General features: G+C 54.5%; 3 protein-coding genes across 3 annotated transcripts in view; 1 reads left to right on the top strand and 2 right to left on the bottom strand.

Annotated features, from left to right (window-relative positions):
• LOC136049860 (ciliary microtubule associated protein 1A-like) overlaps positions 1-17,284 on the bottom strand; it is a 61,584-nt gene that overhangs the window by 13,326 nt on the left and 30,974 nt on the right.
• Positions 228-9,948, top strand: LOC136049842 (class II histocompatibility antigen, B-L beta chain-like). The gene is made up of 5 exons (XM_065738344.1): positions 228-318; positions 550-654; positions 8,902-9,171; positions 9,430-9,711; positions 9,794-9,948. Exons 1-5 carry the CDS (start codon positions 228-230, stop codon positions 9,946-9,948), a joined length of 903 nt encoding a protein of 300 aa, XP_065594416.1.
• On the bottom strand, positions 6,498-7,823 carry LOC136049858 (DNA-directed RNA polymerase II subunit RPB9). The gene is made up of 6 exons (XM_065738367.1): positions 7,762-7,823; positions 7,629-7,683; positions 7,474-7,547; positions 7,026-7,100; positions 6,696-6,747; positions 6,498-6,601 (listed from the first exon to the last, which is right to left on the bottom strand). Exons 1-6 carry the CDS (start codon positions 7,818-7,820, stop codon positions 6,539-6,541), a joined length of 378 nt encoding a protein of 125 aa, XP_065594439.1. The 5' UTR covers positions 7,821-7,823; the 3' UTR covers positions 6,498-6,538.

Raw genomic sequence — 17,284 nt, 5'->3', positions numbered from 1 at the left:
AATGAGCAGGCTTGTAGGCTGTGCTGCAGTGGTGCAGAATGGCCTACCACAGGGTCTGACCCCCAGTAAAAAAAATACCGTGCTCAACACAGGGCAGTGGTTCCTGCCCCCACAGATCACTCACTGCAGAGGTCTGAAGTGGACTGTCAGCATACAGTCAGCAGTGACCTGCACTGTCCTGCAACACATGGGCTTTAACAAGTCCTGTCTGTACCCTCATACCTGCCATGGATTCCAGCTTCTGCAGCTCCTCAGGTTTCCTCTTCTGGAAATCCCCCATAATATTCCTGATGGACCTGAACTTTGCAGAGATTGGCAGTAACACGTTTTGCATGGAAAAAGGAGGGGATCTGAGAGAAAACCACGTGAACGTCCTGATAGAGCTAAAACACAGAGGCCCTCCGCACCCAAAACACTTAAGTGATTCCTCTAGTGACACAGTGGATTCAGAGTCTGTTCCTCAAACATTTGTCAGTACATTACAACCAAAATAAATTCTGTTCTAACCCCCTGCAGCTCCTGAATGAGACAGTCCACGCTCTCCTCAAGGTACACACAGCAACAGCGCGGCAACGAGAGGGGCTCAGCCCCATCCCCCATCCCCGCGGGGAGGGCTCTCAGCTCGGTGGGCTGCAGGAAGCAGACGGCCTTCAGGTGCTTCCCGGGCTCCCTGCCGGGGGAGTCGATGCGCTCACAGAGATACACCTCCTCGTGCAGGATCTCGGGCTGCGCGTACACCATGCTGACCGCGCCGGGCTGCGGGGAGCGCCGCGTCACCGCGCGCCGAATAACGGCCCCGCGCCGCGCCCCGCCCGCTGCTCACCGTCTCCCGATCCGTCCGGAGCCCCTCCATGCCTGGCCCGCTGTCCTCGGTCATTTTCGACACGTTCTGCTCCACAGCGAGCACCGTGTTCATCTCCGCTGTGCGGCGCGGCTCGGCCCGGCCCGGCCCGGCCCCGCTCCGCCACACGCCCGCTGGGCTGTGCAGCCCTCCAGCGGCAGCGACTGCCGAGAGCGGCGCGGGGCCGCACTTCCGCTCCTGCGCGGGGCCGCACTTCCGCTTGTCTCTGCTTACGGCGGTAAAGATGCGCAGAAATATCTTTACAAAAGACAAGCCTGTTTTTTTCGGGGTTCGGCTTGGAGAAGCTGATCACTGCGAAAGACGATAATGCTGTGCGTGGCAACGAAGGTAGCACTCCCTGCTGGCTTATCTGTTGGGCCAGGTATGTCACACTAACAGAGAGAAAAGGAAAGAAAAATGAGAAATGGGGGATAAAAGGCCTTCACTGAACTAACGGCTTTGGAGAAGAACTCCAAAGAAAAACATCTTTGACGGAGAAGTCCTGAAGAGAAAAAACCTTTGACGGAGAATTCCTTGAGGGGAAAAACTCTTTGGAAGTAGCCCTTGGCCTGCTTGCTGTGAAGCCTCCCGGCTTTCTCCCATCCCCCGCGGTGCCCAGACAAGTTCCTGAGAACAACGGCCCTACTACGAACCTCGCTGGATCCACGGTGGTGATTATATCTCTCTTTCTTTCTACCAATTCTTGTAGCTAACTATAAATCTGTGTATCTGTAGTAAGGTTGTAACTGGGGAAGCTAGAGCATTAACAGCTTTAATTCCACTGAGTTGGATCTACAATGCAGTGAAAGAGTGAGTTAACTTCTGTTAGTTGTCATGTTACTTGTTTCTTGTAACTAAGAAGATGTTCACGTTGTTGGAAGGCAGTGTCTGATGCTTGTACGTGATGAAGTTTGCAGTAGGTTTTGCAAGTTACTGAAGCTATGGTATCTAGTATAATAATTGGCAATGTCAGTCTCCAGGGAGAACCAAAGGACTGGCATGACCAGCTGGCCTGCTGTCCCTCAATAAACAGTTCCTGTTTTTGTATGCCGGTAAATATATCAGGGGGTTCCTCTCGAGTAGAGACTGGGGACTACTGATTCTGCTCTGTGGTTCTTGAAAATAAAATGAAAAAGAAGCCTGGGGTGCCCTTGAATAAAATTTTATCTGGTTATCTAGATTTCTTGAACGGAAGATACCATCCATTCCTAGTATAGTTTCCTTATGTGTGCTTTTCTCACGTGTTGCTATTGGTCTAGGGCAGTTGTTCAGTATGGAAGAGTGGAAGTAAGGCAGTGACTGTCTTGCCCTAGTGCATTTCTTGAATGATCTGTGAACGTTTTGCTTCTTGTTTAGTTCTAAGTCTTGGATTATATGATTTAAAGGTGACATGATATTAATATATTTAATTGTACTATGTTTCCTAAAACAATCCTCTCCTAATACTTTTTTTCCCTCAAAACTTCCTTTTAGCAGACAATGGCTCAGGATGTCTTGACTGACTTAAAAGAACATCCTAATGCGTGGACAAGAGATGATAACTATTCTGGAGTTCTCTCAGAATGAATACCAAAGTAAGCAAATCAACTTTTATTTATTTGTCTTTCATCTTTTGTCCACTCCTGAACTTTGAGGAAGGCATCTCATTTCTAGCTGTAGACTTTTTTGATTCAAACCACATTTTCCGTGTCTTATTCCCAAAGGTGGCTTTAAGCAGAAACTATTAAATGGACAAAATATTTAAATCTCCTTTTACATTCCCAAGTGTATTTCTCCTTTTCAAAAAGGAGGGGAAAGAAAATAAGGAAGAGCTAAATTGGAAGTTGTGGGTTTTTTTTGTTGTTTTTTAATTTTTTCAAGGCACATTTATAAGCACAATGCCAGTTCCGGAGACTTGTATATATATGTAATGAAAAATCTCCTAGACCCACATTTTGTTTGTGCTTAAGTGCTTGGCTGTCTTTGTTAATGAGAGCCATGTGCCTGTAACTGATGAGATAATTTATCCCTAGGTGTATTAAAGACAAAATAGAAACCATTTTAGGCCAGTATTTGAGCAGCCACTGAAAATTAAGCACTTCAGACTCTTTGTAGTAGGAAATTAGTCTTGAGTAATACAGAAAACACACTTGCTTTGTACTGCTGTTGTAAGTCCATCCATCGTGGTAGAGATGAAAAGGGATAGCATTCAGTTTTTGTATACATCTTTAAAGGTTTTGTCTTAGGATAAGACTTTTGTGCAGCTTGAACAGAAAAGTTGATGGAAGTGTTTTCACTGTCTTAAGCTTGATAATTATTATCCTGAGTAATTGATAGGCATGGTTTTCTTCTTGATACACACTGTGTTTGAACCAGACAGGTAGATGAGGGAAAGGCTGTTGATGTAGTCTACCTGGACTTCAGCAATGCCTTTGACACAGTCTCCCACAGTATTCTCCTAAGGAAACTGGCAGCCCGTGGCCTGTCTTTTTAGACAGATTTCCTTGAAAGAGTCCAGCAGAGGGCTACAAAGATAAGGGGCATGGAACACCTCTTTTACGAGGAAAAGCTGAGAGATCTGGGTCTGTTCAGCCATGAAAAGAGAAGACTCAGAGGGGATCTGATCCACATGTGTAAATATCTAAGGAGTGAGAGGCAAAGGGATGAGACTGGACTCTTAGCAGTGTGTGCTGATAGGATGAGGGGAAATGGCCACAAACTGATGCACAGAAAGTTCCACACATATGTGTGTGGGAACTTCTTCCCAGTGCAGTGATGGAGCACTGGCACAGCTGCCCAGAGAGGTGGTGGAGTCTCCTTCTCTGGAGACGTTCCAGACCCGCCTGGACGCCTACCTGTGCAACCTGGGCTAGGGAGCTGCTTTGGCAGGGGGTTGGACTCCTTGATCTCTAGAGGTCCCTTCCAACCCCTACAGTTCTGTGATTCTGTGATTCTGTGATTCACTGCAGAGCTGCCCCGATGCCGCTCCGCCGGCGCGGCGGAGAGCCCCACTCCTCAGTTGGGTTTCACTTCGGGCTCTCATCCCGTCCCCTCCTAGCCCACCCCGTCCCCTCCTGCCCCACCCCATCCCCTCCTGCCCCACCGTGATCCCTATTCCACCCCATCCCCTCCTGCCCCACCGTGATCCCTATTCCACCCCATCCCCTCCTGCCCCACCGTGTCCCTTCCCATCCCCTCCTGCCCCACCGTGATCCCTATTCCACCCCATCCCCTCCTGCCCCATCATGTCCCTTCCCATCCCCTCCTGCCCCACCTTGTCCCTTCCTGTCCCCTCCTGCCCCACCCCGTCCCCTCCTGCCCCACCCTGTCCCTTCCCATCCCCTCCTGCCCCACTATGATCCCTATTCCACCCCATCCCCTCCTGCCCCACCCCGTCCCCTCCTGCCCCACCCTGTCCCTTCCTGTCCCCTCCTGCCCCACTCTGTCCCTTCTCATCCCCTCCTGCCCCACTGTGATCCCTATACCACCCCATCTCCTCCTGCCCCATCCCATCCCTTATTCAACCCCGTCCCCTCCTGCCCTACCCTGTCCCTTCCTGCCCCTCCTGCCCCACCGCGTTCCTTATTCCACCCCATCCCCTCCTGCCCCACCCTGTCCCTTCCTGTCCCCTTCTGCCCCACTGTGATCCCTATTCCACCCCATCTCCTCCTGCCCCACCTTGTCCCTTCCTGTCCCCTCCTGCCCCACCCGTCCCCTCCCCCCACCCCACCCCCCGCAGGCTCTGTCCCCTTCTCAACACGACCTGGCTCACACGCAGCCCCGTGTCCCTCCCATTTCCCACCGCGGTCACGCACAGATTCCCCCCCACGCGCAGCGCTCCTCTGTCACCCCATGGCAACACCAGATTGGCCCCACAGGACCCACACTTCCGGGTGCTCCCCCCACAAACCAGGCCGTGGGTCCCCCACCCCATGGCTCACAGAACCCACCCGGCCCCCAAATGGGGTCCTAATCCTAAAGGGGAACAGATGGCACCCAGGGGATCAGACCCTCCCCCTCCCCATGGCACCCAGGGGATCAGACCCTCCTCCACCTCCTGAGAGCACCCAGGGGATCAGACCCTCCCCCTCCCCCTGAGGGCACCCAGGGGATCACACCCTCCCCCTCCCCATGGCACCCAGGGGATCACACCCTCCCCCTCCCCATGGCACCTAGGGGATCACACCCTCCTCCTGAGGGCACCCAGGGGATCACACCCTCCCCCTCCACATGGCACCCAGGGGATCAAACCTTCCCCCTCCCCCTGAGAGCACCCAGGGGATCAGACCCTCCCCCTCCCCCCGAGGGCACCCAGGGGATCAGACCCTCCCCCTATGGCATCCAGGGGATCAGACCCTCCCTCTCCCCATGGCACCCAGGGGATCAGACCCTCCCCCTCCCCCCGAGGGCACCCAGGGGATCAGACCCTCCCCCAATGGCACCCAGGGGATCAGACCCTCCCCCTCATAGCACCCAGGGGATCAGACCCTCCCCCTCCCCATGGCACCCAGGGGATCACACCCTCCTCCTCCCCATGGCATCCAGGGGATCAGACTCTGCCCCTCCCCCCCATGGCACCCAGAAGATCAGACCCTCCCCCTCCCCATGGCACCCAGAAGATCAGACCCTCCCACTCCCCATGGCACCCAGAAGGTCAGACCCTCCCCCTCCCCATGAGGGCACCCAGGGGATCAGACCCTCCCCCTCCCCCTGAGGGCACCCAGGGGATCACATCCTCCCCCTCCCCCTGAGGGCACCAAGGGGATCAGACTCTCCCCCTCCCCATGGCACCCAGGGGATCACACCCTCCCCCTCCCCTTGAGGGCATCCAGGGGATCAGACCCTCCCCCAATGGCACCCAGGGGATCAGACCCTCCCCCTCATAGCACCCAGGTGATCAGACCCTCCCCACATGGCACCCAGGGGATCAGACCCTCCCCCTCCCCACATGGCACCCAGGGGATCAGACCCTCCCCCTCCCCCTGAGAGCACCCAGGGGATCAGACTCTGCCCCTCCCCCCCATGGCACCCAGAAGATCAGACCCTCCCCCTCCCCATGGCACCCAGGGGATCACACCCTTCCCCTCCCCATGGCACCCAGAAGATCAGACCCTCCCCCTCCCCATGAGGGCACCCAGGGGATCACACCCTCCCCCTCCCCTTGAGGGCATCCAGGGGATCAGACCCTCCCCCTCCCCCCCATGGCACCCAGGGGATCAGACCCTCCCCCCGAGGGCACCCAGGGGATCAGACCCTCCCCCTCCCCCGGAGGGCACCCAGGGGATCACATCCTCCCCCTCCCCCTGAGGGCACCCAGGGGATCAGACTCTCCCCCTCCCCATGGCACCCAGGGGATCACACCCTCCCCCTCCCCATGGCACCCAGGGGATCAGACCCTGCCCCTCCCCCCCATGGCACCCAGAAGATCAGACCCTCCCCCTCCCCATGGCACCCAGGGGATCAGACCCTCCCCTTGAGGGCACCCAGGGGATCAGACCCTCCCCACCGCCACGACCCACCGCCCCACCTCCCACCCCCTGCCGCCCCACAGATGCACGGCAACGAGCCCCACAGATGCACGGCCACGACCCACTGCCGTCAGGCAGACGTCTCTGTATGGAAAGGCCGTCCCCACAGGATCGGGGAGGGACTGCGGCGGGGGGGACACGGCAGCCAGCAGCAGCGTGGGGGGAGCATCCCGGCTCAGGGCCGCAGCCGTCACTCGGTCCAGCGGTGGCCGCAGTGCGGGGCTGTGCAGACGTAGTAGAGCCTCATGGCATCCTGCAGGGGAGGGGGAGGCGGCGGTCGCAGCAGAGGGATAGGAAGGGGCGGCGGCGGCAGCGGGGAGGCCGCGGGAGCCGGGGGGGAGCCTCACCTCCGCTCTCGCGCTGTGCGACTGGAAGAAAACGGCCTCCTTGTGCCCACACCTGGGGGAGAGAAAGGACGGCGGTGACGCGGCGGGGCCCCCGCGTGGCACAGAGAGCACGGGAGGGGACGCTCAGCAGCCCCACGGGGAAGGCACGGAGCCGTCGGGAGCCGACGTGCAGGGGACGGCGGAGCCCCGCAGCAGGAACACGGCAAGGACGGCGCGGCCCCGACGTCGGGAAGGTGGGAGCCCAGAGGGAGAGCGGCGGGGCTGGGGACGCCCGCTGCGCCCGAGGGAGCCCCTCACGTCCCTGCACAGGGACCCCCGGATCCTCCTTACTTCTGGCAGGGGTGGTCCTCGGTGCGCGGCAGCGTGGGGTCCTGGGAGACGTCAGCGATGATCTGCGTGAGCTCGCTGCCAGGACAGGAGCAGAGCTTCGTTACCCCGCAGCGCCCGAGCTCGTTAAGGACCCCACCGCCTCCCTCGCTAACGACCCCCTCCGCTCTCTTTGCCCCAACCTCCGCCTTAGGACCCCCTGAAGTGGGGAGCTCGAGGAGGGGGGCGGGGCTCGAGGAGGGGGGCGGAGTTCGAGGAGGAGGGGGTGGGGCTCGAGAAGGGGGCCGGAGCTCGAGAAGGGGGCCGGAGCTCGAGAAGGGGGCCGGAGCTCGAGGAGGGGGGGCGGAGCTCGAGGAGGGGGGGCGGAGCTCGAGGAGGGGGCGGAGCTCGAGGAGGGGGGGTGCTCGAGGAGGGGGGGGCGGGGCTGGGCCCCACGGGGGTCCGCACTCACTCCACTTCGTGCGTGATCTTGTTGACGTAGATGCAGCTGCTGTCGGCCTCCTGCTGGTAGTCGCAGTTGCGGCACTGGGGGGCACAGATGGGGATGGGGATGGGGAGGGTCACGGCCCGGCCCCGGGGGACGCTCGGGGGCGCGCGGGATCTCACCGCGTAAAGCAGCACGCGGCTCTCCTTGTCCTCCTTGGGGTACAGCATGTTGTTGCTAAGGAGAGACGCGAAATCAGCGCGGGGCCGCGGCCGGAGCCACACTCGGGCTCGGTCCCGGGCTCGGTCCCCTCACCACTCCTGGCAGAAGCGGATCCCCACGAAACCGGGCTCACACGGCCCCTCCGGCTGCATGGCGAGCGCGGCGGCGCCCACAATAACGAAAAAGCGACAGGAGCTGCTGCGCATGCGCACCACTCCGGCCACGGCGCAACGGACAAACGCAACGAAACTCAACGCGGAGCTCCTGCGCGTGCGCACCGCTCCGACCACGGCGGCCCCGCGGGGTCAAGAAGCATCGGAGCGCGGCCGCCCCGTCCCCGCGTTTACCGACGCGTCCCTCCAAAGACAACGTGGGCCGGGCCGTGGGGCCGTGGATCACTGCTGAGAAAAGCGGCCGCTTCTGCAGAGGAACGGCCGCGGTGGGAGCGCCGTATGATCCCGTGCTTATGGCCTTACGTCCGCCTGGCGTCCCGTTACCAGTGCTGTCCCCGGGGCTCGCTCTGGGGGCCCGTCTTCATTCATGTCATAAGCGCTCAGAGCCCAATTGGAGTTTTGGCGACGTTTTATTACAGTCAGAAGGTGAAAGCGATCGGCGAGCGGCGCTGGCTGTGCCGGGGAGCCTCGCTCCGCAGCGACGCACCGCGAGGAAAGGAGGAATGCCGAATTAAAGGGACAGTCCGTCCGTATCCATCGCATCCCAAGCTCTGATCATACAGAGGGTTACACTTAAGGGTCGGTTTTGCTGTCAATCTCCAAACCCTGAAGGGGCAGAGCCCCTCGCTGTGCTTTGTTGGGGGGGTACCCAGAGCCCCTCGCTGTGCTTTGTTGGGGGGGTACCCAGAGCCCCTCGCTGTGCTTTGTTAGGGGGGGTACCCAGAGCCCCTCGCTGTGCTTTGTTAGGGGGGGAACCCAGAGCCAATTTTTGGGCCAATGCTTTGCGTTTTGCTTCCAACTTTGTGTATCTGATGCCGTTTCTGTTCAAACTGTGGGGTTTTGATGCCATTTTGAGGCCAATTTGGGGTTTTCTTTCAAGTTGTTTGTGTTTGGGGTGTAAGTTTATCATTCTGGTGCCATTTGGGGCCAGTGATTTGCGAGTCGAAGGTGAAACTTTGGGGTTTTGGTCGCATTTTTGCTCCCAAGCTCTGTTTTCGGGCCCAGCTTTGGGCACCCGGCACCACTTCCCGTGGTGGGTTTTTCTCCCCGTTGCCCGCAGCCTTTTTCCAGTGGTCCGCCTCCGTCGAGTGCCACTTCCTGAACGGCACCGAGCGCGTGCGCTTCGTGGTGCGCCACGTCTACAACCGGCAGCAGTACGTGCACTTCGACAGCGACGTGGGGCTCTTCGTGGCCGACACGGTCCTGGGAGAGCCCTCGGCAGAGCTCTTCAACACGCAGCCCGACGTGCTGGAGAAGAACAGGGCAGCGGCAGAGATGCTCTGCGCACACAACTACCACATCCTGGCCCCCGTGACGCTGCAGAAGAGAGGTGAGCTCACGAGTCCCGTCGTGACTCAGAGAGGTGAGCTCACGAGTCCCATCATGACTCAGAGGTGAGCTCACGAGTCCCGTCGTGACTCAAAGAAGAGAGGTGAGCTCACGAGTCCCATCGTGACTCAAAGAAGAGAGGTGAGCTCACGAGTCCCATCGTGACTCAAAGAAGAGAGGTGAGCTCACGAGTCCCGTCGTGACTCAGAGTTGTGATCTCACGAGTGCATCTTCCGCCCCGCCGCTGTCCCCCTCCCAGAGCCCAGGCTGAGGGTCGTGGCGCTGCCGTCGGGCTCCGCGTCGCATCGTGCCCGCCTGGCGTGCCACGTTTCGGGTTTCTACCCTCCGGACATCGAGGTGAAGTGGTTCCGCAACGGGAAGGAGGAATCGGAGCGCGCGGTGTCCACGGGCGTCATACGCAACGGGGACTGGACCTACCAGCTCCTGCTGTTGCTCGACCCCGGCCCACAGCCGCACGGGGACACCTACGTGTGCCACGTGGAGCACGCCAGCCTGCCGCACCCCAAAACCCAGCCCTGGGGTAAGCCCCCCCCCCAACCTGATCCCCGCCACCTGCAGCGGGAGTGCGGCCCCACGCCGAGCCACGCGTGCCGTCCCTGCAGAGCCCCCGGCGCACGCGGGCAGGAGCGAGCTGCTGCTGGGCGTGGGGAGCTTGGTGCTGGGCCTCGCCCACCTGCTGCTGGGGCTGCTCGCCTTCCTGCGTGCCAAGGGAGCCGAGCGCTGGGGCGGCGGGGCCGCGCCCGGGGGGCCGCGCTGATGCCCCCGCGTCCTCGCTGTCGTTTCGGGGCGCCCCGATCCCACCGTGCCGGGTAAGGTCCGCTTCCCCCAGCGCCGTCCGTGGGAGCGCGGCAGCCCGAGCCCACACGCTGCTCACGGGGCCCTCTTTCCCTGCAGGAGCCCCACTGAACTATGAAAAGAGATTTCAGTGGATTAGGGCGATTAGTTCAATGGGTGGGAGCACAAGTGGTGTTTGCTTCCATACCTTCTGGGGCGGTGAAGGACACAGAATGGGCTAGGAAAACACAGGTGATGAATAACTGGCTGAGAGGTTGGTGTAGAGATAGACACTTTGGGTTTTTTGACCATGGGGCAGTTTACTCGGCTCCTGGCCTGTTATCTGTTGATGGGACGCACCTATCCCAAAGGGGGAAACGAATCCTAGCACAGGAGCTAGCTGGACTCATTGAGAGAGCTTTAAACTAGCTGTGACGGGGGAAGGGGATAAAACAGGGCTCACCAGTAAAGAGCCTAAGGAGGCTGTGCTGGAAAAAGGGGCGAGGCAGATATCTCAGCTGAAGTGCATCTACACCAACGCACGCAGCATGGGCAATAAACAAGAAGAGCTTGAAGCCATTGTGAGGCAGGCTAACTATGACCTTGTGGCTATTACAGAAACATGGTGGGACCTCTCCCATGACTGGAATACTGGGATTGATGGCTACAAGCTCTTCAGAAGGGATAGACAGGGAAGAAAGGGTGGTGGCATAGCTCTCTATATCAGAGAGTGTTTTGATGTTGAAGAGCTAGTGGTTGGAAATGACAAAGTAGAGTGTCTATGGATAAGGATCAGGGGGATAGTCTCTAGGAGTGACATCGTGGTGGGGGTCTGTTATAGACCACCTAGTCAGGATGAAGAAATAGACGAGGTGTTCTATAAACAACTCGTAGATGTTGCACGATGGCCAGCACTCGTTCTCATGGGGGACTTCAACTTCCCTGATATATGCTGGAAATACAATACTGCGCAGAGGAAGCAGTCCTTGAGATTTCTAGAATGTGTGGAGGATTGCTTCCTGACACAGCTGGTGCAAGAGCCTACCAGGGGAGATGCCTTGCTTGACCTACTTTTCACTAACAGGGAAGGACTAGTAGGGGATGTGAAGGTTGGAGATTGTCTTGGCCAGAGTGACCATGAAATGGTGGAGTTTGCTATTCTGGGTGACGTCAAGAGGGTGATTAGCAAAACTATTACCTTGGACTTCCGGAGGGCAGACTTTGACCTGTTCAGGACACTTGTTGCAAGGGTCCCTTGGAACTTGCTCCTGAGGGGTAAAGGGTTCCAGGAAGCCTGGATGCTCCTCAAGATGGAAATCTTAAAAGGCACAGGAGCAGGCTGTCCCGGAGTCCCGTAAATCAAGCTGGAGGAGAAAAAGACCAGTATGGATGAACCGGGATCTTTTGTTGAGACTCCGAGAGAAAAAGAGAGTCTATGTCCTCTGGAAGATGGGTCAGGCTACTTGGGGTGACTAGAGAGAACTGGCCAAGATCTGCAGGCAGAAAATTAGAAATGCTAAAGCCCAGCTTGAAATTAGGCTGGCTACTGCTGTAAAGGAGAACAGTAAACCCTTTTACAAATATATTAACAGCAGGAGAAAAACTAAGGAGAATTTCCCTCCTTTACTCAACAAGGCAGGCAGTATAATCACAGATGATAAGGAAAAGGCTGAGGTTCTCAATGCCTTCTTCACATCTGTCTTTAATAGACAGGACAGTTGTCCACATGGTACTTGCCCTGACCTGGAAGTCCGGGACGGGGCGCATAATGCACCCCCTGTGATCCAAGCAGAGATGGTCAGAGATCTACTCCTCCATCTGAACTGCCACAAGTCCATGGGGCCAGATGGGATCCACCCAAGGGTGCTGAGGGAGCTAGCAGAGGTGATTGCCGAGCCACTTTCTGCAATCTATCAGCATTCCTGGTTACCTGGAGAGGTCCCACAAGATTGGAGGCTTGCCGATGTGACTCCCATCTACAAGAAAGGCCATAAGGAAGACCTGGGGAACTACAGGCCTGTCAGCCTGACCTCGGTATCAGGGAAAGTTATGGAGCAGATGATCTTGAGGGAAATCACACGACACGTGCATGGCAATAAAGGGATCAGACCCAGCCAGCACGGGTTCACCAGGGGCAGGTCGTGCTTGTCCAACCTCATCTCCTTCTATGACTGGGTGACCAGATAGGTAGATGAGGGAAAGGCTGTTGATGTAGTCTACCTGGACTTCAGCAAGGCCTTTGACACGGTCTCCCACAGTATTCTCCTAAGGAAACTGGCAGCCCGTGGTGTGGACAGGTTCACTCTTCTCTGGGTGGAGAACTGGCTGGAGGGCCGTGCCCAGAGGGTAGTGGTTAATGGAGTTAAGTCCAGCTGGCGTCCTGTTACGAGTGGTGTCCCCCAAGGTTCAGTTTTGGGGCCCATCTTGTTTAATATCTTTATTGATGACCTAGACGAGGGAATTGAGTGTACCCTCAGTAAGTTTGCAGATGACACCAAGTTGGGAGGATGTGTCAAACTGCCTGAGGGTAGGGAGGCCCTTCAGAGGGATTTGGATAGGCTGAACAGCTGGGCTGAGCTAAATGGGATGAGGTTCAATAAGGCCAAGTGCCGGGTCCTGCACTTTGGCCACAATAACCCCATGCAATGCTATAGGCTTGGGGCAGAATGGCTTGAAGAATGTAGAGAGGAAAAGGACCTGGGGGTGTTGGTTGATGCTCGGCTCAACGTGAGCCAGCAGTGTGCCCAGGTGGCCAAGAAGGCCAACAGCATCCTGGCCTGTATTAGAAATAGTGTAGCCAGCAGGAGCAGGGAGGTGATCATCCCCCTGTACTCAGCTCTGGTACGGCCGCACCTCGAGTACTGTGTTCAGTTTTGGGCCCCTCACTACAAGAAGGACATTGAGGCCCTGGAGCGTGTTCAGAGAAGGGCAACAAAACTGGGGAGGGGTCTGGAGCACAAGTCTTATGAGGAGCGGCTGAGGGAGCTGGGATTCTTTAGTCTGGAGAAGAGGAGGCTCAGAGGAGACCATATTGTAGTTTACGACTTCCTGAAGGGGGGTTGTGGTGAGGAGGGGGTGGGCCTCTTCTCCCTGATAAATAACGACAGGACGAGAGGGAATGGCCACAAGTTGCGCCGGGGAAGATTTAGATGAGACCTGAGGAAGCATTTCTTTTCTGAAAGAGTGGTCAGGCACTGGGATGGCCTGCCTAGGGAGGTGGTTGAGGCACCATCCCTAGCGCTGTTCAAGAAGCGTTTAGATGAGGTGCTAAAGGATTTAATTTAGTAGTTGGGTAGAGATAGTGATAGGAGGATGGTTGGACTAGATGATCTTATAGGTCCTTTCCAACCTTATGAACTTATGAACTTATGAGCAAATGATCCTGATTGGATGATGGTCTCTTGAGTTCAGGAGGTATTCATGAAACAGTTCAACTCTTTTCATTGCTTTAAAGTTTAGGAATAAAGAATTTAAAGAACTTCCTCAAAGTGCTGACCTTTGAGTAACACTGTTTGCCTGTTTGCTTGCCTGGTAAACTTTGCTTATTATACCAACAGACATTATTAATTTTCAAGTTGATTTACCAACAGTGTTTTTAAAAAACTCAAATTTGTCTTGTGAAAAAATGAGATGATTAGAGGAACAGAAAGGAAGCCAAAGGTAAAGAATTCTTCCATTTACATAAATTGCAGATGATTTGGTGCTACATTTCTGCGCTGTGACATTTGGCTTTTATGTGGTCATATTTTTCCTTCATTAAAGCTGTTAACACTACCTGATATTAATCACAGTGTTCCCTTACGTCGATGGCTTGTAATAGGAAGAAAAGGGGTGTCTTCCTGTGCAACTGACACAGCTAGGCTTTGATGGCAGGCCTCCACAAGGTCTGCCCTATTGATTCCCTTTAAGTGAATTCTGTCCCTCAATTGTTTTTGTTTCTTGGGAGGTGGGAGGGAGGGGATTTGGTCCTTAGAGTAAGTAATAAGGGTACCATCGAGATTTCTGCCATCGGGTTCATTCCTTAGGGTTTCTTTCAGTCTTTGCAGTTAACTGCCCCTCGTCTTCCTAACTTGGCAGTGAACTGCTACTAGACAACTAGAAATAAACTAAGAGGAAAATTGGAAAATTGCATATTGGAAACACTTCTGTTTTATGCTGAGTTTAAATGTATTGACGTGTATTGTTTTATGACTTAATAAAGATACGTCTGATACTTCAGATGGCAGATCTTAAAATTGTCATCAGTGGCTATTTTTTTTTCTTTGACATTTTGATACTTGATTGGCATGTGTATGGGAACTGCTGAATCACGGCCTGAATCACTGATTGGTCACCTGAGGTGAGCACCGAGTCAGCCATGGGGCCACAGGTGGAGGTGATATACCTGTGTGATTGGAAGGGGTGGAGCCTGGCTCCACCTCTCCCAAACCCCATTAAGGTCTGACCACCACCAGGGAAGGATTTCTTCTCAGAGATCCCTCGCACGTGGAGTCCCCTGCGAGCCTTGACATCCTGAAGGTGAGCCATCTTCTCTTTGGTATTATTTGTATCCCGTCTATATAGAACTACTCAAAATATACTGTCATCTATATTATTTTGTTGTGAAGTACCATCCTTGGGAGTTATTTACCCCACAGCATGAAGATACACAAGCTTTTCCAACCACTAAATCAAAAGTAATTTCAATTAAAAAACAAGAGAAACAACACAGCAGACTTCTAACACAGTATGGCAAGATGGATGCATGAGTAGAGGTCATTTATGGTGATTTTATTACTGTTCCCATTTCATTTCCCTCACAAATGTTAGGAATGAGTAATACTAGTAGCAGCGGTGAGAAGAGATGAACAAGAGACTAACAGAAGGCAGAAGTCAGATGGCATGTGCAGAAGTATGTAGCAGTGTAGACAAGATGAACTTCTATGGTTTTAAAGTACGTGATTCTAAATTAGGTACTTCAGTGCATAGTGGAGAAAAGGTCTGTCCTTTTCTCTAATGAAATTTGCTACGCGTCTCGAGCACTTGCATGAAGTTCTAAGGGAGAAAAAATTCTGAAGATGAATTCTGCCCTTAATTTCCCCAAAATTCCTTAACTCTTGCAAAATGAAACAAAACATGCCATTTTGATTTTAAATCCAATTAAGTTGACTTAGAGACAATAATGCTTGGAAGCAAAGAGAACATTTTTGTTTAACTGTTTCCTGAAAAACCTATTAATATATGTGCCTGTACAATCTAGAATTAAAACTATCTTTTGTTTCAAGAAAGTGAACTATTTTGTTAATGTTTTGTATTTTTAGTTCAGGTGGAAAAAGCATTTGCACAGCTATGACAGCAGCTGAAATCGCTTTGGGTGAAACATTTTACTTAAGCCATTTTCATTCATTTTTCTATATAAGCACTCCCTTGACTGCATAAAGCTTTTATGTTTAATAACTTGTAAATTTACCAATTCAAATTAGTCTGATAGACTTTTATTAGTGATACGGAATAAAATAAAAAATACCTCGACAGTTTCAATTTTTTCTCTGTACCCCTAGATCTTGAAAGATGATGGCCATTTGCTAATCCAGGATCTGCATGTGAATCTAGTGGGAGTTTTTGGGTCACAAAGGGAAGCATGTGGGGAATGTAGGTTATGCTAAGATGAAAACAGCAAAGATTTTAATAAAACACTGTAGTTTGGGCCAACCTACATTGTGGTTTGTTGTCCGTTTGGTTGAAATGTTAATCATCCTACTTTATATAACAGCTAACCCTTTTAAAGAAGAACTCTTAGCCAAACTTTATAAACTATATAGACATGAATTTACCTTTCAGGTATTGATGTGATTTATTTTATTCTTCCTAATCTTATGCTGATGAAATTATTGCAGAATTCCTCATCTCCTTTTGTCTGCTGTCTATTCATGCTCTTGGGGCTTTAATCAAAACTTCACTCCCTGTTACTGTGAGTCGACAGCAGGGATAAATGGGTGGAGGGATTGGCCTTACTGATTCCTTTGCAAATGTAGCATTTCTGGCAAAGAACCCAGGAAAGAATTCCTGAAAGGTAAAAACAGAATTTCCAAGAATTAATGCATATCTTTTGACTGAGCACAAAAGTTCATCTTTAAATAGTAGAAATAGCTGCCATATCTATTGGGGTGGGTATTGAAACTGAATAAACCTGTGGGTTGTCTAGCTGTTCCTAAAGTAGTGTACCAGTGAAGTTTGGGAAATACTTTCCTTAGAAAGTGCCAGCATCAGAACGTGTTATGATAAGATGTGACTTTATTTATTTTTTAGAGGAATGATTGTAGAGGAATGATGGGAAACTTGAGACCATGCAAGCTGCTAAATATTTTAGGAATGAGTAATTAATGTAAGTAATTCTCAAGTTGGAGCACCATTAGGCTTTTTGTCTATCACAGAGTAAGACTGTCTGTGCTTTTTTGTATTTATTTTTCTGATTATTTCCCTTATGTCTAAACTGGTGGCAAACATAGCCTAGCTCTTGAAAAGGTTTCCGTGCGTCGCCTGCGCGTCGTGAGGGGGGTGGGGGGGTCGTTGTTGAGGGGGCGGGACCGGCCCCTGGCCGCGTTCCCTTTCCCAAACCACCCCGGCCGGGGTGCCCAAGCCGGGGGTGCTGTAGGCCAAGACTCGGGCTGCCCGCGGCGCGTTCCGCGAGGGCGCGGGGCCTGGGGGCGGTTGGCCGGCCGGCGGGAAAGGGCGCCGGGTGTGAGAGGAGACGCGGTGGCGCGCCTTTCCCCCGGGCTCTCGAGCCCGCCGCCGCCGCGCTCCCGCGTGGGCGGGCCCGGGCCGGAGAGGGGTTACCCCGTCCCCCCCCCCCTTGCGCGGTCTCAGTCTCGGGCGGAGAGGCTCCGCACACTCACGGCCTCGCCGCCGCTTCCACCCCGGCCCCGTCGCGAGGCCACGTCCCTTTCTTCGTCGCCGCCGCCTCCCACCGCGCTTTCGCCCTCGGTCTCGCCGGCGTGGGGCGTCCCGCATCCCGTCTCCGGGCGCGCCCCCTTCCTTGGGGTTCGTCTCCCGCCGCCGCCTCAGATCTCGCGCCGCGCGGCGCGAAGGGGGAGGTCGGGCGGCTGAACCGGCGGGGTGCACCGCTTCCTTCCCTCCGGCACAGCTGGGGGTAGACCTGGCGGGCCGAGCTTCCCGGCGGTCTTTTCCGCCCTGAGCCAGGGGGTTGACCTGGCCGACTTTTTTCTTTCTTTCCCTTCCCCGCCCCTTTCAATTCCCCTTCTCCTTTCCTTTTTCCTTTCTTCTTTCCTTGTCCATCTGTCTGTCTATCTACCATCTAATCTTCTCTTCCAGAGCCCCCG

This window comes from Cyrtonyx montezumae, unplaced genomic scaffold (genome assembly GCF_038088225.1).
Source record: "Cyrtonyx montezumae isolate F1298 unplaced genomic scaffold, pur_monq_1.0 scaffold_22, whole genome shotgun sequence".
NCBI lineage: Eukaryota > Metazoa > Chordata > Aves > Galliformes > Odontophoridae > Cyrtonyx > Cyrtonyx montezumae.
The sequence above is the reverse complement of the archived record's forward strand: the minus strand, read 5'-3'. Positions and strand labels throughout refer to the sequence as shown.